This window comes from Sylvia atricapilla, chromosome 1 (assembly GCF_009819655.1).
Source record: "Sylvia atricapilla isolate bSylAtr1 chromosome 1, bSylAtr1.pri, whole genome shotgun sequence".
Classification (NCBI taxonomy): Eukaryota; Metazoa; Chordata; class Aves; order Passeriformes; family Sylviidae; genus Sylvia; species Sylvia atricapilla.
Window position 1 is genome coordinate 45,605,353 of NC_089140.1, and position 23,683 is coordinate 45,629,035.

The following is a 23,683-nucleotide window of genomic DNA, read 5'->3' on the forward strand; positions in this document are numbered from 1 at the left end:
TTCCGGGATACGGCGTGCCCAAGTGGGCACCGCGATCAGAGCGCTGCGCCTACTCCACGTGAAAGGCTTCTGCAGCTTTCCGGCTGCACGCCGCGCTCTGCCATCAGGCTGAGGAGCCGGTGCCGGTGCCGGTGCCGGTGCCGGTGCCGGTGCCGGTGCCGGTGCCGGTGCCGGTGCCGGGGCGCACAGCGGCCCCGCAGAGCCGGCAGCCTCCCCGCGGCGGGCGGATGGAGGGCAGGCGGGCGGCAGGAAGGCGGGCAGGAAGCGCGGCACTGCGCAGCTGCGGGCGGGAGGCGGCGGGAATGGCGTCCGTGGTGCTGAGCGAGGCGGAGAAGCTTTACATCGTGCACGGCGTCCAGGTACCGCGGGCGGGCGCCGGGCGGCAGGGAGCGGGTTGGGCTGGGGAGGAGGAAGGAAGGAAGGAGGGAGCGCTCCAGCATTGTGTCGGGTGGCGAACCTCTGGAGTAGTGATCATCAGAGCGCACCGAGCATCGGAACGGGAAGCAGGCTGAGAGCGGGACGTGGATTTGTTTTCACAGAATCACGCAGTATGCTGAGTTGGAAGGAAGAACCCGCAAGGGTCATCGAAGTCCAACTCCTGGCCCTGTACAGGGCACCCCAAGAATCACACCATGTGCCTGGGAGCATTGCCCAAATGCCTCTTGAATTCTGTCAGGCTCGGCGCTGTGACCACTTCCCTGGGGAGCCTGTTCAGTGCTCGAACACCATCTGGGTGAAAAACTTTTCCCGATGTCCATCCTAAGCCTCTCCTGATGCAACTTCAGGCCATTCCCTTGTGTCGTGTCACTCGTCACCAGAGAGAAGAAATCAGTACCTGCCCCTTCTCTTCCTCTCATGAGGAAGTTTTAACTGCAGAGTCTCCCCTTAGTCTCTTCCAGGCTGAACAGACCAAGTGACCTCAGCATCTCCTAAAACGACTTCCCCTCAAGGCCCTTCAACATCTTCATTGCCCTCCTTTGGATGCTCTCGAAGAGCTTAATAGCCTTCTTCTGTCCCCATTTGCTCCTCTTTCCTTGCTCTTCCCTGGCTCTTCCTCAAGTTATTGCCATTGGATAGAGTTTTAGCCTGTAACTTAGTGCAGGAACATGAGTGGAGGAAGGAAGAGTGAAGCGTGTCTGAGGAGAAGGTCCAAAGACAAAAGAGCTGTATTCTTACAGAAGTTTACTGGAAAACAACCTATTTTTATAGGAATGAGCTGTATAGTATCAGAGGATGCATAATACCTGTTTGTGGAATACAAATGGATGAAAGCATTTGGAAGGCTGGTATATTATTTTTGTCTGCTGGGGTCCTAATTACTGATGTATAAGTACAGAACTTGCCTATCCCAGGAAAGAGCTGGGTTGTGTTAGGTAAAGTACCATTTAAAGCCATGACCTTTACAGTTCTGAAATCTGAAGCTTTCTTTTGGGAATTAGAGGGACTTGGTGCAATTCATGTCTGCCTGCAGATTGCTTGTTGCAAGCTGTACATAAATGAGATATAAATGATAAAGTACAGTTGGTTCTTTTGTATTCCATGGTGAAACTGCAGGCTATTGCTTTTATATCCTCTTCACTGCTGCATTTGGTATAGAAGGAAAGTTTAAAGTTACAGAGTTCTTGGTGTGTGGCAGGGTTTTTTTGTTTGCTTGTTTTGTTTTTACTTCGCGTTACCGATTCCCTTAAGTGCAATATCTTGGCTGTCATACTTAGGAAGACCTTCGTGTAGATGGTCGAGGCTGTGAAGACTACAGATGTGCAGAAGTAGAAACAGAGGTTGTATCAAACACAAGTGGATCTGCAAGAGTGAAGCTGGTAGGTAAATTTCTTAGGGATTGAGTACCTTGCTGATGAAATTGCTTGTTCATGTGACTAGTTAAGCTGATGGTGTTTGTAGATGGGTTTGTGTGTGTAATAACATGTGTGTGTACAGCAGTAACTGAAACCATAGGATATGGAAATAATGACAGGATATATAAATAGTTCAGGCTGATGTGATCTGGATTTACTGTAAAGTGCCTGGACAGCCTTTGGTCTGAACTAATCTAACATTTAATCTTGAAAGCTGAAGTTGCTGTTGTGCCTAGTTCCTGGGGGGAGCCAAAAATTTCCGTTCCTTTAAAATGAAGCAGAACTACTTCTGACGTATTGACTGTGAAGAAAATAAATGTACTATGCACCATTATTAAGAATGAGCTGCAGAAAGAGCTGTTTACATAACCAAAATGACAGAAGTAATCTTGGATATTAGGAGTGTCTCTTTAACCTAGAGAAAGGTGATATGCATGGTAATTGTTTGAAGAATCTTTTTACACTTAATATTGTCCTTCTAAAGCCTTTTTTTTTTAAAAAAAGGGGGTTTATGTTCACTCTGATAGAATTATCCTATAATTGAAAGATAGAAATGTCAGCTTACCATAGACAAATAAATAGTTTTGTAATTACAGTTCCAATTGTATGATTATGTTTTTGTTTTAATAGGGAGAAACCGATATCTTGGTAGGCATAAAAGCTGAAATGGGGACACCGAAGTTGGAGAAACCAGATGAAGGTTACCTGGAATTTTTTGTTGACTGGTTAGTATACTAGAAAAGAATGAAATAGATCTAGTATTTATTTATTTGGAATAAATGACTAATCACGTCTTGCCATTGTTCAGAAATTTATGCCTTTATTCCACTAACCTCCTCTAGGTGTTTGAGGAATAGAAACAAGTTATTTTACCGTTTCAGCAGCAATGAATGTTGAGAAATTTTCTGCTGGTCCTTCAAACCCAAAAGAAGCAGGAGTTAAAGAATGAAAACATGTTAAGTTAAACAATCCCAAATTGCATAGCATCACTGCAGCTGGAAAAGAGTAGTGGTTCAAGTACACATGCTTGGAACTGGACTTCATGACTAAAATGTCAGCTGTTGTTTTTACCATGATAAAATAGAGAAAATCTCTTTCAAAAAAGTAAATTGGAAGAAAAGAATTGACCAATACAGACTGTATTTTAATTGTACTTAATGGTTTGCTTGTCTGTGAAAACAGTGGTAAAAAGTTTGAAGTGTGTTTAGTACAAAACTTCTTTTGTTTAAAAAAAGAAAAACCCCAGTTTAAACTTCAGATGCAAACGCTGATTCGAAATTTTAGTTACATATTTATCAGTGAATCCATCTTTCATTAAGTAAAAGGGTGTTTGTTTTTATCAGATTTCTTGCATTTTGCTACAAATGGACTGTTGTTTATCCTTACAGTCTTCATAGTGTTTGAATTATGGAAGAAGCTAGAAGAAAACTGGGAACTCTTGTTTTCAGGTTGCTCTGAGAGAGCACAGTGACATGTCAGTGTTAAGTCTAGACTGTCTGCAGCCTGAGACTACACTATCCCTGTCTTTCAGATTTACCCAGAACTGTTCTTTATGATTTAAATTGCTTTAGTGACCTCTCATAAAAGCCTTGGCATTGTCAGTTTGGCTGCTTTGCATGTGACATCTTTTCATTTTTATTAAAAACAAACCAAAAAAAAAGGTGCTACTCTGACATTAAACCAATATACCATTGTTAAAGCTAAGGTATGAGAGCTACTAAATGTATATCTGATAATCTTTCTGGCCTAATTGTTTGTGTCTGCCTTAACATTGATCTGTCACATTATCAGCCTTATCTAAGACTGTCTCTGTACATCAGTACGTTTTAGTACTTTGGAAACTTAAGCTTTAAAGGAAAATGCTCACCTGTGAATTGATGGTTTGTTTACAATTGCTCTTTAAAAATATCAGATGGGAATATGGTCTTGAATGTTGTCCTGCTGTTAGAACTCATGTATAAAGTGTCTTAAATGATACATGTTTATTGTTTTGGATTTTTTTTCTGGTTATCTCCATATGAAGAAAGTCTACTGACAGCAGAGATATTTCCTTCCTAAAAAATTGGTCTGTGGACATGTGGCAATTCTGTGTGTGTAAATAAATATTAGAAAAACTTCAACTTATTAGATTGATGTTAGGTTGTATTTTCTGTTAATCTCTGCTTCATGGGATGGGAGGGAGATGTGCATCAATATTGTGAGAGTTGGATCTAGTCAGTTCAGGAAATACGTAATCTTTCATTTCTGTGACAACACAATCCAAGGGCCTGAACTTCAGAGGAGTGTAGTCACTTTTCACATGCTTGTGGCATGGGGAAAGGTGTCCTTTAACTTCCAGAGAGATGCAAAAGACAAAAAGTGAAGTGGGGGCAGCTTGTTCTCTGTCAAGCTGCTGTCAGTACCCTGATGCTTTTCTAGACTGCCACTGGGTGGTAGTAACTGAGCATAATTGGATACCTTGAATCTTCTGCTGAAGTTCCTGTGTGTTCTGTTTGGCTTTTATATTGTTGAAGCTAATAATAAAAACTCAGACTGCAGTGATTACTACCTTAAAATGCTTATTTTCTGAAACTTTTGTGGTTTACTTTACTAATGAAAATAATAATTTGTTGTATCAGGTGTATAATTCTCTGCTCCAAACTTCTGTTTCTCTTTATTCTGTTCTGAGTCCTTTACATGAAATCTGAGGAGCACACTTAGTCCCATTTTGAGACAGATTTTAATGTGAGTCTCTGGAAGAGATGTTTTTTGGGACACTGATTTGTGATCCTAGAAATTAATTATTATAAAACAAGTCTATGTCCTGTGTGGTATTCTTACTGCCTATCATCACTTGAGAAGGCATTCATCCTGGCCCTTGATGTTGGAAGACTGCTACGTCTGCTTTTCTCAAATTTGAGTTTTGTGGCTGATCTGATTTATCACTTTCAAACTGTGAGAAATAGAAACAACAAGTAAAGCAGACATCTGAGTTCCTTGAATGCATCAGATTTTGTTTGTGGAATTAGGGAAGCAAGGAATATATTTGTCCAGATCTGACCATCTGTAGATTACAGTATATTAATGACCTGAGCAGTAGTTGGGAAATGTTTAACTGTTGCATCAGAAAGATTTTGACTGGCAACAGGAAGAGTTTTGAAATTCAGCAGAGATCTGTGGTAGAAGTGTCATTATGCTTTAGGAGGAATCTTTGATTTCTAGGCTATGTGACACTGAAATAATTTTGATAGGCTTGAAAGTTACATGCTGCTTGGGTGTAGAAATTCTGTACCACTGCTGAGTTCTTTCTATTCTCCATAAGCCAAGTCTTTCATCATTTTCTAGTGTGTTAAGACATCCCGTTTCCAAATTTTGCCCAGTATAAGTCACTGCAATAGTCTGTAGGCATTAGGTGGCAGTATTTACCAAACAGTTATAATAACATCCTGTTAACTTTACTTCTTTATTTCACTTTGATTGCAAGGAAATGAAGCGTTAAAATAATAACGGAATTGAGATGCAGTGAAATGTACAGTGATACTCCAATTGAGTCTAGGGTTCTTTCTACTCACTGTCAAAGAAAGTGTCCATTTGTAATCAAAAATATGACATTTGATAAAACTCTGTGTTTAGAAATAATAATGAGGCATAGATTGTAGTTTGCCACTTGCCATAGGGATCACAATGCTTGCATAAGTATGACTTTAACAGAATGATCTTGTTAACTTGCATAGAAGCTGCTTTCATGGGTAAGTGCTTGTTTAACACAACCTGAAGACTTGACTCAGCACTGAGTTATACTTAGGTAAGATCCTGTCTCATGAAACTGGTGTCTAAAAAGCCTGAATAATATTGTGTGTCACACTTGAAGTGCTTATTCACATGGCAGATGTAGTTTGCAAGCGCAGATCAGTGCTTAATTGGCAGTAATGTTTCTTTGTATTTTTAAACAAGTATACTGCTGTCTGTTTTTAGTAGCAGCAAATAACATCTATAAAACCCAGTAGGTCTTCCTGGCATTCTGAGTTTTCATCAACTCTGCAGAACAACAAGTTGGGAGAATTACTGTGAAATAAAGATAATAGTAGATAATGATTTGTAAACATATAGATTGTGCAGTATTGTTGGCACAGCTCTTTCAACACACCTTGCTAGTGTGAATTTTTAGTTGTTTAGTTGTGGTTTTTTTAAAAGTGAAGGAATTATATTCCAAAACTTAATTTTCTGCGCTTTTTTTGTATACCTGGTGTGCTAATGTATCATTATGTAGACACAGAACATTCATGAGCAATTTGCCCTGCAAGGTGTCCTACCAGGAGAATATGGAGGCATGGCCATTATAGATTTTGAGCACACCAAAACTACTTCTGTATAACCACTTCTTTTGATATGTTCTCTAATGAGAAATTAATTTGGTGGAGGTCTGACGGGTTTATTTTAAAACAAGATTTGCGATGCTGCTGCAGGTCCACTGCTTAGGAATATTCTTGCCCTCTCTATAAACCAGAGGCTGGATTTGCAGTCTTTGCTCATTATTTTGCTGTATATGCATCTCTGGACATTTCTGCTCTATTTTATTGTTCTTTGGAGGCAAGGCATTTTTGTTTGGTAGGGGTGGTTTTCATTTGGTTAGTTTGGTTTGGCTTTTGTTTGTTCAGGTTTTTGTTGGGGTTTTTTTGGTCATGGTTGGGTTTTGGAGTGGGGTTTTTGTTCTTTTTTTATTATTATTATTTTATTTATTTGGTTGGTTGGTTTGGTTTTAGTTTTGCTTTTGGGTTTTGTTGGTAGACCTGGTTTTGGTTTTTTTTTTTTTTTATTGTTAGAAGTTTCTTAGCTGTGTACCAGGCCCCAGCACCTAAGGACTTTCTTGCACTACTGCTTATAAAGACTTCTTTACATTGGAATCAGGGAAGTGAAGACCACACACTTAGTCAGTTCCCTTCATGAAAAGATGACATTTAGTTGCAGTTCTCCATAAGCTGTGGAGGGTAATGACATGCTTTCTTTAAAGGGCTTGCTAGCAGACAATACACTCAGTAAAGAAATTACCAATTAAGGTCAGGCAGTCACATTACCTATAAGAAATTAGTATTCTACTTGTCAGATCATTATATCTTTCTCTTCTTAGTCACTGTCTTAATAATTTAACATTCAGCTCTTACTAGGCTGTCTTGGTAGCTGTTGTGAACTTAGTACAGATGTTCCACTTTTTTTTTTTTTTTTTTAAAGAGTTGGAGTGATAGAAAGTGACAGTACTTAAGAAATAATGTCTGAGAGAATTTATGAAATTTTACTTTGATTATAACTGGGGAACTGAAGATAGTAGTGGGATTTAGTTGGTATTAGTATTTGTAACAAAATGTCAGTATATTATCTGCATCAAAACCTTCTCTTATGCAAAATGGAAATAATTCCTTTTCAGATAGGATGCTTATTCTTGTACAAATAAATCCTTAGATAGTTCTAAAGCTTTATATTTAAGAAATACTCTTTGGGTATTTGCTGCTTCAGAGGTAAAAGTATTCTTTTCTTTCTTTATCTAGTTCTTCAAATTCTCCTGAGTTGGAAGGCCGGGGAGGAGAGGAGCTTGGCACTGATATAGCAAATACACTGTACAGAGTATTCAGCTGTGAGAACAGTGTAGACTTGAAGTCCCTTTGTATTAATCCCAAAGAGCACTGCTGGGTTCTCTATGTGGATGTATTGGTAAGTACAGAAATGAAAACTAAGATTCAGCAAAATGTTTCTAAGGCAGACACTGACTTAGTGTAACCTTCTGTATTTTCTTATTAAAAAACAAAGCTTCTCATAACGTGATGTAATGTATCACAGAATGGATGGCAGTTGTCTTGTGAATCTACTTATAGTAGTTAATCCCTAATTTCAGCTTGCTCTTTTTCTACTCTTCTCGATGCTGCTGTTCCACTGCAGAACTAATGAAACATTGAGTACTCCGAATCTGTCTCAGATAAAAATCAGTGCTCTTATACTGACAAGGAAACTGCCACTAAAGAAGGATAAATGTCTCTTCCAAGATAGATGTAACAGCAAATATATTGTTCAAGTGAATATAAGTTATCATGGGTGAATGTTAGCCCTAACAGAACTGTCCCTCTGTCTGGTTCTTTGTACTCTTATCACTACTAATTCACTAAAGTAAAATAGAAACTTTTTTGGCAAAAGCTAAGTTTAGCCTAGGTGCTTTTTTGATGAAAATTGTATACATGTATTAAACGTAGAAGATAAACTGAATATTTGTTCCCATGACAGTAATGGAAAGTGAATTTTATGTGTACAAATCTGATGCATGAAGCAACTCAATTTCCAAAATATGCTGCATTTGAAGCACTCTGTCATGGGAATTTCAATAGAAGTCTGCAAGTCAGACTCTCCTGAACTTTATTTCCAATTCTTATTGGTCCAAAATTGAGTTTCTGTTTGTCAGATTTGGAAGTGAAAATATGTTAAGGGATCTTACAGCAATCCATTAAGGTCTGTGAAATAATATGCAAAATGTTAAGCTTGTATGGCCAGAAAATTAAATACAGGGTTTTGTTGAACAAAACAGGAACATTTAGTCTAAGACCTAAATAAATGTGAAAATTAGTTCACTAGGTATTTAAAAAGCAGTAGCATTAGCCTAATTATAGTAGATATGGTATGACAGTTCAGCTCCAAAATGATGGAGTGTGCCCCTCTGCTGAGTGCTTTAACAGCCCCAGTCACTGGCTTGTTGCAGCTTGGCGTGGCTTAATGGAGAATGAAGTGTTAGTTCTGAGAAATCACACTGGGGCTTTTAGTTACTGGGTAATTACAAGCAGAGCTACAGAATATTAAATGCTGTGCTTATTTAAGCAACATGCTGCTTAACATTACATAGGCACTGCATAAACAAAGACTTACATAAAGGGGTCTGTCTCTGTGTGTGTGTGTATATATATACACACACATATCTATATATATATACACACTAATCTGTTTAGCTTTTGTTTGAGATACAACCTGATTCTTCCTGGACAGGTTTGTTGAGTGTCTACCATTACAGAGAAAAACAGCCTCCATGTTTTCAAGCTACTATTTGTATCAGAATTATGAACATCAGGGCTTATGTTACGTGAGGAATTTTACATTTAGCTCTTTTTACAGTGCCAATAAAGAATCTGTTGCAGATTCATAATTATGACTCTAAACTTGATGAGTCTTTTTAATGTTATATTCTGCAGGGATTTCGTGTATGAGCCATTGAAGAACTGTTGGTACCCTTACAACAAGATACTGTTAACATTTCGCTCTTACTCTGTTCCACCCCCACCTTTTTTTTTTCCACCTCAGGCCTCTGTATTTTCACATTTTTGACATATTTGTAATGTTTCCTTTTCTAGTAGACATGTATATTATTTGTGATAGTGTATACCTAATGTAGGTGCTTGACACCTACAGGTTTTCCTGAAGCTGCTGTTCCTGAATCATTCCTAGAGAATTCTACTTTTTATAGGGTGTAGTGCAAGGATGGCACTTGAGCTAATGTAAGGAGCAACTCATATTATTCGTCATTTGAGGGAGACAGATTCTGAGTATAAAAACAACACCCACAGAGAGTCCTTTGGGTGATAGTTTCCTTCAGAATTCCTGGAAATTGTTTACATTTGTGTTTGTGTTGCATAGTCAGATTGTACTGAAAATAAACCTTAAATCTGTCACAAGGCTGAAAATACTGGTACCTTGTGGTCAGCTGTGAAGGTACTTGTCTGGAAGTCTCTCATTCCAAAAGACAAAGATCCATAAAGACTGTTATGAGCCTGGAAATACTCCACTGCTACACAATTTAGCTATGTGCACTTTGATTGAAGCATACATGTTCAGCTCCTATGTGTGAACAAAATTCGACACATGCAACTTCAAAATAGTGTGTTTTGCAGTCATGCAGCTTTATCAATTAAAAACATCTTTCAAATATTTTCTAGTGATCAGTGTATACTTGGGACTTGCTGTAATTCTCTACAGTCAGACTGGAAAAAAATAACTTCAATCCTGCATACCACAAAAATGCATACTTACAGACAAACTGAGACATGTGTCAAAGGTCAAGAATATATACCTTGACCTTTCAGAGTATATGCTTTCTTTCTTAGTAATGGAAGGCATTCCACTTCCAAATAGTAGCTTATCAATGTGGAGTACCACAAAGGCCTTTTCTCACCCTCTCTGTGTTTCCCTCAATTTCTTTCCTTTTCTAAGCAACCCATTGATGTCAGAAATAAGCTTTTAGGCATTTTTGATTGGGTTTTGATATATATGTATAGTCTTCTCCCCATATTTTGCCCCAGCAGCCTGCTGGGCTAAGCAAGGAGAATCAAAGTGTGCAATCTTTTATCATTCCATAACCAGTCACAGTTGATAGTGTGTTAGGAGCACAGGGTGCATTGGGTTCTCTTGAAATTTTTGCAGTTCACTACTGAGCACTTTCCAGGATTTCCTTATGTTTTCTATTTCCCCCCCACTCCTCCCCCAGTCTGATTAAAAAGTAGTTAGGAATCTCTACTTTTGGAGGAAAAGCTTCTCTGAATAAGGTGTGGTCTACAATGTGTTACCTTTTCTTTCCTGTAACTTTTTCATTTGCATACCAGTAAATTAAAAGCAGAGAAGACCCCTCTCCTTCCCATAACTCGCAGTTGTGCAGACTTTCTTAGTCCTAAAAATAACTAAATAAATGCGGAGATGTCAGTACAAGGTGCTACAGTTGAGAAAAGGATCAGTTTCCTTGTGGAGGAATTGCTGCACCATGCTCTGCAGGCAGTGTTCCTTGCCTCTAGGAGCCGCTGTAGTACAGGTAAGGCTTTAGAACAGCAGCCTGAGCACAAGCCTAGAAACAGTGCAGACACATCCCATTACTGTGTTTTAATAACAAAGATATTGTGGGGCAGATTGTGTTATTGAGTAAAGTCCAATAATGACTGAAAGGGGCAGGTTAACCTTTCTGTATCCAGCAGCTGCTTGCAAAGAAATAATCTGATCACCTTAATATTTAGCTTTCTATCCCAACTTTTTGTTATTCTTTTTGCACTATTCAGTCTGTCTCCATAAAAAGTAACTGTCTTTACAGAATATCTCATTCATTATTTGCTCCCTGTGCAGGAGTTTATCTCATTTTTAAATTACTTTTGAATAACAATCAATGCAATCAGGATTGCAGAACGTGTTTTGTTCTCATCATACAGCGTAGATTGATGTCACGGAGAAGCATCCATATGTTCTTGCTGAAGCAGTTCCAAGTGCCTGCTCTCTGTGTGTGTGTTCTCAGGAAATGGTACTGGCAGCTGAGAGCTGAGCTTGTCAGAGAAGTGACAGTAGGCTATGGACAGACATGTCTCGGACTTGTCTGGCAGCCTGCAGAAAGTATTAGTGGTTTTGAGAGCCCTCTCTTTTTTCCTTGTATGCAATGCTCCTTTTCCCTGTGACTGCCGATATTCAAGGGAAGAAGTTGAGCTCCCTCTCCACACACTTCGCTTGTTGATAACACTCATTTGAAGAAGACTTTGACATCAGGCTCTCCTTAGATCACTTTCGGCTATGAGACAAACCTGCCGATGACTCCCATAAAGAGAATAAATCATGATGTGCCTTCATAACTGCACCTTATATAACTAGCTTCCCATACCATGTTCTCAATGATAGTGTGTTTCTTCTGTGAAAGCAGTTCTCCCAGTTGGTTTTGTCCAGCTGATATTTTAAAAAAGGCTCCTCTTGGAAATGAAATATAGAAAATTGATTTGCTTAATGTAACACTAAAGAATTAATGTGATGAGTTTATAAAGGGTATTCTGGTCATAGTCTAGTTCAGAACTTTAGCACAAGAAGATTAAGAACACTGGTGGTTTCATTTCAGCTTCTATTATTAAATTTTATCATTAATTTTATTATGAAGTGCATTAGCTCTTCTATTTTGCATGTATAATACAGTTAGCTGAAATCTTAATTTCCTATCTGTTTCTTTTCATAGTTAGGCTTTAAAGACAACTTTGTTTTTTAAAAACCTGTTCTGGTAATTAATTTTCTTCCTTTTCAAGTAGGTTTAAATAAAATAAAGACTTCATTTAAAGGCCCTAGCCTGGTTTTCTTTTAAAGAGATTCTTCTTTTCTTCCCCAGTTATTGGAATGTGGTGGGAACATCTTCGATGCTATCTCTGTTGCAGTGAAGGCAGCTCTCTTTAACACAAGGTAAAGCACAGATCTCATTTCATGTGGGTGGAAGTAGTATGGGAAGTGGAAGAGAGGTACTCTCTGTGAGCAAAGCATTTTTAATGCTTGATTATTTAAATATGAAGTACCCCAGACAGCTTGCATTCAGATACAAGCCAGTCATTTGCATGCAAGTAACATGAACTAATGTTGCTTTAATTCCGTTTCTAATAATCAAGTGTCATATTGCCTGTTATGCACAATCACGCTCACAATATAACTTCTGTTGTAGCTAGATCCAGAAAAAATAGTCTTCACCATGTGGGTTTGTAGCAAGTATTTGGAGGCCTTGGTGTTGATGCCTTGTGTGTTTGAAATAAGTATTTACTGATCTGTGATGCTCCTGAATAAGAAACCCTCTGTTGGTATGACTACTGATTTGTAACTAGCCTTGATTTTCCACTTTTGATTTTGTTCTCATTAACTGTCAGCCTACAGTTCTTTCTAAAACCAAGAGGAAAAATGTGATAGTGAGAGATTGTAGGGAAAGGGAGATGATGTGTTTTCAAAAGAACTTTGCCCCATGCACTTTAATTCAAAGAATGAAAAAGTAAAATCTAGTAGAATGAATGATACAAGTCTTCTGTGTTTGTTTTTAATAAGATTCACTACTATTTTTTCTACTGTTTTTTGTCTTTATCCATAGGTGAAAAGGAGTACAGAGTTTTGTATCACCCTTGAGAAAAACAACCTAGCGAATAGCTTTGCTAAAAAACTTACTTGGCAAAAATAGCTGGTAGAGGTGCAAAACCTAAACTCCTACAAGCATAAATGTTTTAAAAGTGGATCTCAAATTGTTCTTCAGCATTAAATTAGAGATCTGCTAAAGTCACTAGTGTAGTTCTGGCTTATTTACAGGGAATCAAGGCACACTACTAGATCTGGAAAAGTACATGCAAAAAGAAGAGGAAAATATGCTTTTGAAGACAGGCAGTATGTCAGGTTATAAACACTTTAAAAGGGATAAGGGGAGAATCCATCTGATACCAGGAGTTGTATATGCTACTGAGAAATTTCTCATGTTAATCAAGTTCTCAGCAGTAACTTTTAACAGTAGATTGGTTTTATGACATTAAGAAATACTTTTAGAAATGTAATGGCTCACAAAGGAGTTGGCAGCATAGTAAAAAGAGGAAATGCCTGTATTTCTGTGTGTGAGTTGCCAGGATGCAAAAGTCATATAGTTAAAACAGTTGCTACCATGTGAGTTGTTTTGCAGATCTACAGCTCATACTTTATTTATAAGATAACTAGGTCTTTTTTCTTACTTGAACCAGAATAAAGAGAGACGGTCATATAAAAAGTAATGAATTAAATAAGTGAATAAAAGAAAGTCTATTTCTCTGGGAACATGGACAACATGATGGAGGGTGTAATTATTTTAATGTTTCTTAGTTATTTTTATTCCTCTGACAACTGTGTCTTTTATATAATCTTTAAACTACGGACAAACATCTTGTCGAAGTTGAGTATCATTTCGAAATGTGGCACAGTATGACACAGCCTGTTCATTTTTTACCTTTAAAAACCCTTTCTTATTCATTTGAGCAGGGAATGCTAGTATAGCACATTTCATAGAAGCTAAGAAAGTCAAAAGGTGAAATTGAAAGTGAAAACCCATTGTCCTCATTCGCTATTCCTCTACCTTTCCCTTTGTAGCTACTGGGTTTTCTTTGGATTGACACAAGATTGTTTAAGAGTAGCTGCCTGTTCTCCGTAAAATATTATTCTCCAAACAAGACAAGATGTCAGTTTGAAGATTGCTTCAGATTAAGTGCTCTGAAGTGTGTTTGACATGTGTCCCTCTTTGACTCTTACTTGCTTTCCCTACTCTGTTTACAACCACGTCTTTGTTCTAAATGTTTTCAGATCTTTGCCAGCCTTGACTAGAGGATTGGAACAAAGAGCAGAGAGCTAAAGCTGCTGTTGTTTCTTTGAAGCTACAAAATTTTAGATATTCAGATAGGCATTTGAAAACTTCAGCTTCAATTTAAAATCTTGCTCTAAGCATTTTTGTAATATCTGTGGACACATCTTGCTTTAGAGCTAAGTAAATCCAACATCACCACTTGAAGAATTTTGCACAAGACTAACAGGATTTAAATCCTTTGAATGCCTGACCTGACTTGTTCTCTCCCCTTCAGGCATGGAACCATGACAATGGAACTGGTTTAGGGGGAATATTTATTTGCTCCTCGCAGTTTTGTATTGTTCATCAAGTTCTAAAATCTACAATCAAGATCATATGCACAATAGAAGATACCAGACTTTCTTCTTACCCATGTCTCCCAGATGTTTAAGGATGAATTTATTAATGATGGAAGTAGATACTGCAAAATGTGCAGTTAGCTACTGTGTCAGGACATTAAGCTTAGTCCCGTGCAATGTGCCTGCTTGCAACCAAGTCTCTAGAAAACAGCCAAGTTACAAAACCAACAAAGTTTATAACACAACAGCCCTGGAGATACTGAAGTTTTTGCTGCACAGCGTGGTTGAGGCACAATGATGGCCTGCTTGGAAGGGTGGGACTGCTTTTGCATTTGTGAAATCTGGACCTGCACACACAGAAAAGAGAACTGTTTGTTACATGACTGAGTCTTGCTGTACAGATCTCTGCCCTGATTAGTTGCAGGAATCAAAATAGAAAAAGAAAAATTGCAAAGTAAACATGTACAGCTATTTCTTAAGATAAATCTTGACAAGCTGGGAGAGGAAATCTACAGTGTTCTGGAAAAGCTTTGTGCTACATTCACTTTGGATAGTTTTTGTGTCCATATATACCCCCTTTTTATGCAACTATGATGCTTGTGTCTGATCTTTTTGCCTTTGGAGTATTTCTAATTTACACTTCTCTCATCGGTTCTTGGCCAAAAAAGCTCCTTGCAGGCATTTTTCAGGTATTAATTCTGGCAACTTTTTCTTGCAGACCAAACACTGCTCTGGTTTCAAAGCTATTTTAGGTTGGAGTTAAAAATTGCTTAATCTCACAGATTTTCTTAAAATCTTGATATGCTTTTCAAACACCACTGTGGCACGTACACCTCTTGCATGACTAGGGTGTTGTCCACTGTTGTCCACTGTCATGTGTAGTTTGAGGGTTGGTCATCTTGTGACTTTATTCCATCAACTTCTAATGGAGTATTTTTAACTTGAAAATAGACTTCGATGCATTTCTAATGAGTTGGAAAACGTTTGGAGTTTCATTTCTGGAAAGAGTGCACATCACAATTGTTCTGCTTACTTCAAGTCTTAGTTTTGGGTTGGCTCAGGCCAGTGCACTTGTAGGGAATTTGTTTTCACTGGAGCAGGGTTAGCTGTTTTGAAGTACTCGCCACTACGACTTTTAGCCACAAATAACTAAAATACTCTTCCAAGGATCAATCAAAATCACTTTGTGTTGGTGGGAGCAAATGTTCATTAAATCAGTCCCTATGTCCTCCTCTTTTAAAGGAAGCAATCTGTTACAGAGGGCATAAAAGAATATAACCTCCAGAGTCTAGTTATAAAACACAATGCTACTGTAAAAGCACTAATAAAACGAGATTGTGATTACTGAAGTTAGCTGTTTTGGGGCATCTTCAAATATTTTGTTTTCAAGTGCAAATGTGTGAAAGAGGGAGTAGCTCTGTGTGAGTGAGCTCTGTGTGTGTTTTACTGGCCAGTAATGTCAAGTCTCTCAGTCAGTAGTCCATCCTAGCTGGCACCTGGATAAATGAGGGGGTATAAGATGCTGACATTCTGGGCAGCTTGAGATACCATCTTCTACTAAATTGTTTTAAATCACTTTATTTATTATGCTAAGGAAACTGCCTTAAATCATCCCATAAAGCTTCCATTAGATGGCTATGCACAACTGATAAGGAGCCTGTCTATCTCATTTGTGAGAGAGCTCATCATTCACAACTGAGAAGAAAGCATTTCTTGGATTTCTGCCTGGGTTTTCATCACTGCTTTGTCCTGATATGTTATATATTGCTTGTATATCTGTCCTTAGAACAGTAGAGTATCTTGCCAATCTTCTCATCTTGTTAGAGAAAGGATTTTACTGATGTCACCTTTTCTCTTCACTCCAAATGTCTTTAGTTGGTGCTATTCTTTCCTGAACAGCTTTACTACTTGTATTTGTTACTGATGTCACAGCTTTGCCAGGCAATGCAACTGATAAAATCCTGACAATTTTACTGTTCTCTGCAAGATTGGGAACCACAGAACAAAAGGATTCAGTCTTGGTAATTTGTCTCCTGTACATCTGTGGCATTTCTGTACATACAAAGAATTGTTCAGAACTGATTTGTGCAAGTTCCAAACTAATTTCCCCTTGTGTAATAGTGAGAAAAACAGCTCAAATTTTAACTGTTTGAATGATGTAAATAAGATGATCTTATCCTAAATATCTTCCCACTTACAGTTTTCTTTGTAGTCTCAGGGAGTGAGTTGTTAATACTTTGATCACATATACATACTGTTCTTCTAAACATTTTGCCTCATTTAGAAGAACAGGGACTTCCTGGAGTTGTGACTGTATAACAGTTGTATTTGTTATGTGTTCTGGCAGTGACTCTGCACCTTTTGTTTCCACAGAATACCCAAAGTCCGTGTTCTGGAGGATGAAGAAGGCACCAAAGAGATTGAGCTGTCTGATGACCCTTATGATTGTATTCGACTCAACGTAGATGAGGTGCCCTGTATTGTCACACTAAGCAAAGTAAGCCTGACAAGTTTCTGACTTCCTGCCTAGAGACTCCAGTTTCTGTTAATTTCACCTTCCAATTAGTTTTTCCCTAGACATAAAATTAGAGTGACAGAAGTGGTCAGTGTCCACTGTGTATATATTTGTTTGTCTTTGACCTTCTTATTAAGAACTTTGACTGAATAATGGGGTTTTTTGCACTTCTGACTTGTAGGTTTCTACTTGATGCATTCTTAAAATGCATCTTTTTGCATGCAGAGGAGTTGCTATTTTTTATCTGCTCCTTCCTTAAGATCCAGAGCAGCAGATATTTCAGTATGTTCAAACAAGAGTCACTGTGTTCAGGAGTGGAGGTTGTGTGATCTGCCTGGACTTACATGCTGAGAATTTGTTGCTGAGGACAGAAGTCCATTTTCATGGGTGCAATACCATCCCTTTTCATTCAAACAGGTTTTTATCTTCCATATATAGCACACAGCTAACACAGTTGATTCTATGGGTGCTGCATTTTCCATTGCAAGTGTTAGTGATTGGCTTAGTTATCTGAAAGTTTCCTTGTCATTTCTTTTAAGCAAATTGCATAAATAATAGAGGGGCCATTGCTGAAATGAGGGCTCTGCTGACTCTTGGATGTGTAATTTTTGGGCAGAGGGGAGCATCTGTACTTAGTGTTGCAGGGAAAGGTGAATATGGAGTTTCATAGATCTGAAAGGATGGTAGAAAGGAAAGCAGTATGAAACAGTGACATGCTTATCTCACCTCCATTGTTTATGTACCCATAGTTTGGGGTCAGAGGCTGTTTAAATCCTGTTCTATCAAGTCAGTCTCTGACTATTTCCAAAGGCCGCATCATTTTAGGATGGGAGGCTGTGGATAAGAAACAAAGCCACCATTCACAGTTTGATTTCTCAGTGGGGGAGCTTTGAGAACTGCAAACTGATGCATTGTTTTGTCACTAACTTGCAGATTGGATATAGGCACGTGGTGGATGCTACCCTTCAGGAAGAAGCCTGTTCTTTGGCAAGCCTGCTTATTTCAGTGACCAGTAAAGGTGCCATCACTTCCATGAAGAAGGTGGGGAAAGGTAGCCTGGATCCTGAGAGTATCTTTGAAATGATGGAGGTAAGGAGTGTTGGGCAGTTGACTGTCTCAGATGATACTGGATGTACTGGAGCTTGGGTGTACAGAAAGCTTCAGTAAGGGCTTTTAGAGCAGAGGCCTTGGTGCTTTGATTTGATGCACAAGGGACTTTGTAAAGGTCACAGGCAGTTTCTTTCAATCAGATTCTAATGTGAGTGGACACTGTCTAAAACTTCTAGATGCCTGAAATGTATGGTACTTGCATTTGTTTCAGGCAAGTACTTCACAGCTGTAGGACAATAAAGCTTAAGCTGAGAAACTTTGAGAGTATTTTTAAAGAACATGTTCCCTCTTCTATTGTTTCTTTCAAAGACTGAAAGAGCAAAACTTCTAACATGGTAAAGTCCCTGTAAGAGGAGAGATGGTGTTTGGAACTGGTGGTGCATGGTGTTCTAGCACAACCCATTTATTTTGTGATGAGCTTACTGTTCTCATTTTACTGTTGTTTTTCTTTGCTTCTTTATTGAGGTTACAATCTGCCCCTACTTCATAAAAATACTAGTATCTGGATATTGTCCACATTCATATAAGATCTATTTCAAACACTTCTTCAGGCTCTTCTTAAATCTGTTCTCCAGTGTAAATTCTCATGCCTGGGTTTGGCCTTGAGCATGAGACAGAAATGGGTTTTGAACTTGAAAGTCAAAATGAAGATTAGATACTTCAAGATGGTTTCCTAGAGACACAGGGCTAATTTCTGCATGCCTCTAGTGAAGAATGCTGAAGTTAGAGCTAAGTTTGATAACAGCTGGATCTCAAGTGGGAATTACTGGGTGTATGGCACTTGAGAGCGTCATGATGTCAATCCAGAGTGCTAGTCCCAGTGGTACCAGTGGGCTTCTTATTTGTGTTCAAACATGCCATTTATCCCACTTACCTAGGTAGGGAGGTGTTATCTCTAATTCCTCTACAAGAGTGAGAGATAAAGCTGATCACAGAAAAACCCAAGTTGTTTTCTTTAAGGTCAGAGATTATCTGTTTGATCCTGCCTTAAACTCAACATCCTGGTTAGGATATCAAGAAAAACAAAAGGACCAGTGGAGGAGCTGAGTAACCTATGTCTGACACCTCTATTCCCAAATGACTGGGCTGCAGGTCAGAGGATGTTCAGTTTTTCCTCACAGAGGAACAGATTTTCTAGAACATATCTCTTAGGAAGGGAGTTTCATGGGAAAGCTTTGGGAAGCTGCCAGCAGGAATAAGATGGCAAACAGTGTTGGGTCAATAGCAAAGTTCTGCACAGTTCCCACTCACTTTGACTTGGACTGAGTGATCTTGTCCTACACTCGAGGAGAAGAAAGTGTATCAGCCCTCTTGACTCTGGACTGCTGCAGTGATCTTTGTCCAGTGCAGAGCTGTAACAGTCCTTGTTCTTGTGTCCCCCTATTTATGTAGCATGACTCATGGTGTCTAGGATTGACAGCTACCTTGCTGCATCAAAGCTCTTTCCAAATTTCCTTTGGTACCATTGTCCATATTCTGGCACCTGGCTCTTCAATTAAAAATGTAGCTTATTTTCAGGTTTGTGCATGGTTTCAGTAATTGTCACCAGGAGGTGAAACAGAGTTTTGTGTCAGCTGTATGGCAGGCCTAGGCTTCACTGCATAGATCAAGAGCCAATAAACTCATTTTAATATAATCTGCCTTTGGCTCTTTAGGGATGGGTGGGCTCTTTATTCCTGTTTGCAGTCAGTATTTCAGGTCATTTAGAGAGACCCTGGGAAAGCTCCAATGGGCACCACTCAAGATCTGTATTTCACCACTGCCGAAAGTTTCCCTGCCCTGTATCTTGCACAGCATACTTGGGCATGTGGGATAAGTAGAGGTCAGCACTGGAGCTAATCCTGTTGGGTTTTCACTGCTGGAGTTTATTTCTGTAAAGAAAACATTCTGTTCACTCCTTGGACAGGACAGAATTACACATCTCATGAAGGATTTGCCCACAGAGTGATTTGGTGGTGCAGCCAGTGTGCATTTTGGGCTTCTCTGGCCACAGGACAGGGCGTTCAACTAGTCTAAATTCCCTCTGCTGATTCTGAGCACATTCAAAAGAGTGTACTGAGCTTTCTATTAGTAGGCTGCTTTGCTGGTCAGGTGTCTCCTGTCCTCTGGCAGCTAGAATATTGCTGCATGCTCTGTGTGCTGGCTAATTTGAATGTGTGCTTGTGCCTGATGTGAATTTACTTTGTATTCCTGGGTGATCCAGTGATGTGCAGATCTGGTATTAATGACTGTGGAATGCTTCTCTGATGAATGAGAGCGCTGCATTTGTGTGTACGTTTTTCCAAAACTTAATCAAGTTAAAATGAAGCTTTCACCACCATTATTTTTCTAAATTAAAAGCATATTTTATGATACCAGCTGGTGTATATGAATCATCAGAGGGAAACTATTTGTCAAAAGGAAGTGTTCTGTAAGAGTTGTCTTCCTGTAACTAAGCATATGTCTCAGGTTTGTTTTGCTTTCTTTGCTTTACAGACAGGACAAAGAGTAGGCAAGTCACTTCACATAGCCCTTCAGAAGATTTTGGATGAAGAAGAGAATTTGGGGACTTCACGACCAAAAGTTGGATTTCTAGGATGAGTTTTTATTAAATGTTCAAAACTGTTCTTAATTGATCTTGCAATCTTGCCAGTTTGTATATAAAGAAAAGGTTGGGTTTTTTTTTTTGTTCTAGTAGAGTCATTCTCCTGGCTAAGTGGTTTTCAAAATGTCACTAAGCATAAAGAAAGCTACAGTTAAATGCAAATAAGCAAATTTGAGGTGTTTTTCCATACAGGTAACTGCTGGCACCTAGGAAGTGCAGCAGCAGTTGATGCTGCTGCCTGGAAAGTGCTTAAGTCTGTTTTCCTGAGTGACTGGTGTACTTTCCACTTATTCTGTTTGCATGTGTTTCACTTCTGTAAACCAGCTGCTGTGTTCTAGAATGCACATGGGGTTGTCTTCAGTGCAGCACAAATGAGAGCAGCACTAGGTAGAAATCTTCCTTCAAATTACCTTATTATTCTTTGAATAAAATGTGGTTAGATTTTACTATATATATATAACATGGTCCCGAGTTCCCAATTCACATTTTAAACCAAGATTTGTCTACAACTACCTCACAAGGGGAAGCAGAGGAGCAGGCAATGAACTATTCTCTTTGGTGACCAGTGACAGGACTCGAGGGAACAGCCTGAAGCTGTGTCTGGGAAGGTTTAGGTTGGATGTCAGGAAAACATTCCTCACCCAGAGGGTGGTTGGGCACTGGAACAGACTCTCTGAGGAATTGGTTGACAGCACCAAGCCTGACAGAGGGGTGTTTGCACAATAATCTCAGGCACATGGTGTGACTCTTGGTGTCCTGCACAGGGCCAGGAGTTGGGCTTTGATGATCGCAGTGAGCTCCTTCCAACTCAGGATATGATACATGATATGCTCCCTAGAGCTCTACCTATCCCTTTTGCCAACAGATGCAATAGTTGGCCAAAACATCTCAGTGTGGCTAAGGAGAAGGGGTGTGGCCAAGGTAAATGGGAAACGAAGTTGATCTTTAAGAGTTTGATAATTTAGCTGAAAAAGCATAGTGGCTGTCAATAATGATCCTTCACAGGGAAAAGCAGAGGATTACAGATAAGGCATGGATACAAGTTGCATCACCAGATGCTGAAAGCACTGGATTCCCTCCCTACATCAACTGGATGGCCCAGCAAAGAGTAAGAGGTGTTTATTTGGCATAATAGGAAGAGACAACAGATGGAAAAAGTCAAAGGAAGAAGTTGATTTTTAAGAAGGTGATATTTCATCTGCAAATGTTAAGGATAGTTTTGAACAAACTTTGTGGCAGAAGTTACTACAATAATCCAGGAGTTATTTAGCTCTTACTCAAGCAACATTTTCCGAATTTACTGTTTCAATTTTGTAATATCAGATTATTTTCTTGACTTGGGGAAAAGGGAAGAAAGGTTTTTGTGGAAGGAGAGCTGTAGATACAGGACAGAACATATTACAGTTCAAACTAATAATCATGATCATATTAAAGTATATGGACTTAAGATCCCCAAATCTCTATAGTCCTTTTGCTAGAACTCATACACATAGTTATTCAAGGTGACTGCAACAGCACTGTGTATTTCAGGTGTGTGTAGCCACAGCTGTAACAAGCAGGCAGGTTGTTAAAAAAGTTTTCTCCCAAAATTGACCCAAGGTTTGAATTTTGAAGGGTTGGGATTTTTTTTCAGTACCTTAAGTAATGGTTTAGGTAAGTTGTAATAGTGCTTCACAGTAGTAGAGCCAAGAAGTGACAATGAGTGTAAATATTGTCTTTTATCACTTCAGCAGAGTTATTCAGTGTGAGGCAAATGCTAACCTGACATCAGCTTTACAGTAGCTGTGATCCATTCTTTGCCATGCAAAGCTGCTTGTAAAAACAGAAAGAAAGAAAAGTGAAGGGAGAAAACCCTTTAAAGTATTTTAGACTTATCACAGGCAGGTTTTTTGATCACATATTGTTCAATGTTTCAGAAAAGGGTTAATATAAATGAGACTACAAGTCTTGAACCTCAGCCATTCTCTGAATGTTTTATTGCAGATTTGTGGTTGGAGACCAAAAAGCTGCCCCAAGTTACACTCATGGTGAATTTTGTAACATGAATAATGTAATTCTGCACAGCCTTCCAGCTGAGGGATCTCCAAGCATTTTGCAAGTTACATCACTTAAGATGCTTCTTTTCCCCTCTCCAGATCCTTTTAATTTTAAATATATTTTTATGAGAGTTGGAGGTGGTGGTGGGAAGAGAAACATCACGGTGTTTCAAGTGTGCAAACTGACACCTCTGTAGAGGGGAGTACACGTGCACTCCCTCCCCATTTCTTAATAAGGATAGCAAATATTTAGCCCTCTGAGATCCCGGCAGTGTGCTAAAGAGAGAGACTTAGTGCCAAGCACTCAGAGCAACACTGTAAATTTACATGGTGCCAGTATCTGCAGTGCCTCCCTCACACGTGTGTGTCCTCCTCCAGGTCTTCTGTAGCTGGGTGTGCAGGCACAGAGTGAATTGGGGGTCCCAAGGGGTCCTGTGCCTTCTGTGCCACTGCTTCCTATTTGATGGCATGGAAAAGCAGTGGTGTGGAAAGTGACCCCAGTTCAGATGGGGTCTGCTTCAACCCTTGAGATGTAAATAATGAGCCCAGCCAAAAGTATTACAGAGATGCTAGTTGGTCTCAGCTGCCTGCCCCTGGAGGTTTGCTGCTACCAGCTCATGTCCCAGATGGATAAACAAAGCTTTGACAGGGGTAAAAGGTCCTACAGCTCTCCCTGTTGATACAGTATCTGCCAAGAAATCTGTGAGACTATGGTTCTCAGGCATGCTAAGGGCTAATTTCTATTTTCTTTGCTCCCTTTAACCCCTCCCGTTTATTCCAAACAAAAATAGCAGAATTTTAATAGAGACTTCAGCTAAGAATGCCCCTGTTCCCATCTGGGCTGGTGGAAAGTTCCATGTGTTGCTGTGCAGATACTGCCACGTTTTCATTGACTCGAGTCCAGTAGAACTAAGAGGAAACATCTGTGGAGTGGGATAGCTCTCTGTTTGTCCCAGACATTAATTGCTTCTGCTGGGAGTGTCGAGAGGCTGAAAGCTGTGTACTAGAGATGAGGAGTCTAGCAACTCCTGCTAGGCTTCTACTGGTGTTGCCTAAAAAAGCATACACCTGCAATTTCTGTTTCACAGAGGCAGCATTCCCCTCAAAGCAGAAGGGGGGTAGACTGTAGGTCAGTGGACCTGGCATATTTACTAAGCTC

At 39.3% G+C, this 23,683-nt stretch overlaps 1 protein-coding gene across 1 annotated transcript; it reads left to right on the plus strand.

Moving 5' to 3' along the window:
- Positions 1 to 265: 265 nt before the first annotated feature.
- Positions 266 to 20,515, plus strand: EXOSC7 (exosome component 7). Its single transcript, XM_066321531.1, has 8 exons — positions 266 to 359; positions 1,716 to 1,817; positions 2,484 to 2,578; positions 7,376 to 7,538; positions 11,980 to 12,050; positions 16,653 to 16,776; positions 17,728 to 17,883; positions 20,380 to 20,515. Exons 1-8 carry the CDS (start codon positions 303 to 305, stop codon positions 20,482 to 20,484), a joined length of 873 nt encoding a protein of 290 aa, XP_066177628.1. The 5' UTR covers positions 266 to 302; the 3' UTR covers positions 20,485 to 20,515.
- The last annotated feature ends 3,168 nt before the right edge of the window (positions 20,516 to 23,683 follow it).

Coding starts and splice junctions, on each gene's coding strand:
- EXOSC7 (XM_066321531.1), top strand. CDS start 303: ATGGCGTCCGTGGTGCTGAGCGAGGCGGAGAAGCTTTACATCGTGCAC. Junction 1,818..2,483: donor GATCTGCAAGAGTGAAGCTG/GTAGGTAAATTT, acceptor TTGTTTTAATAG/GGAGAAACCGATATCTTGGT. Junction 17,884..20,379: donor GTATCTTTGAAATGATGGAG/GTAAGGAGTGTT, acceptor TTTGCTTTACAG/ACAGGACAAAGAGTAGGCAA.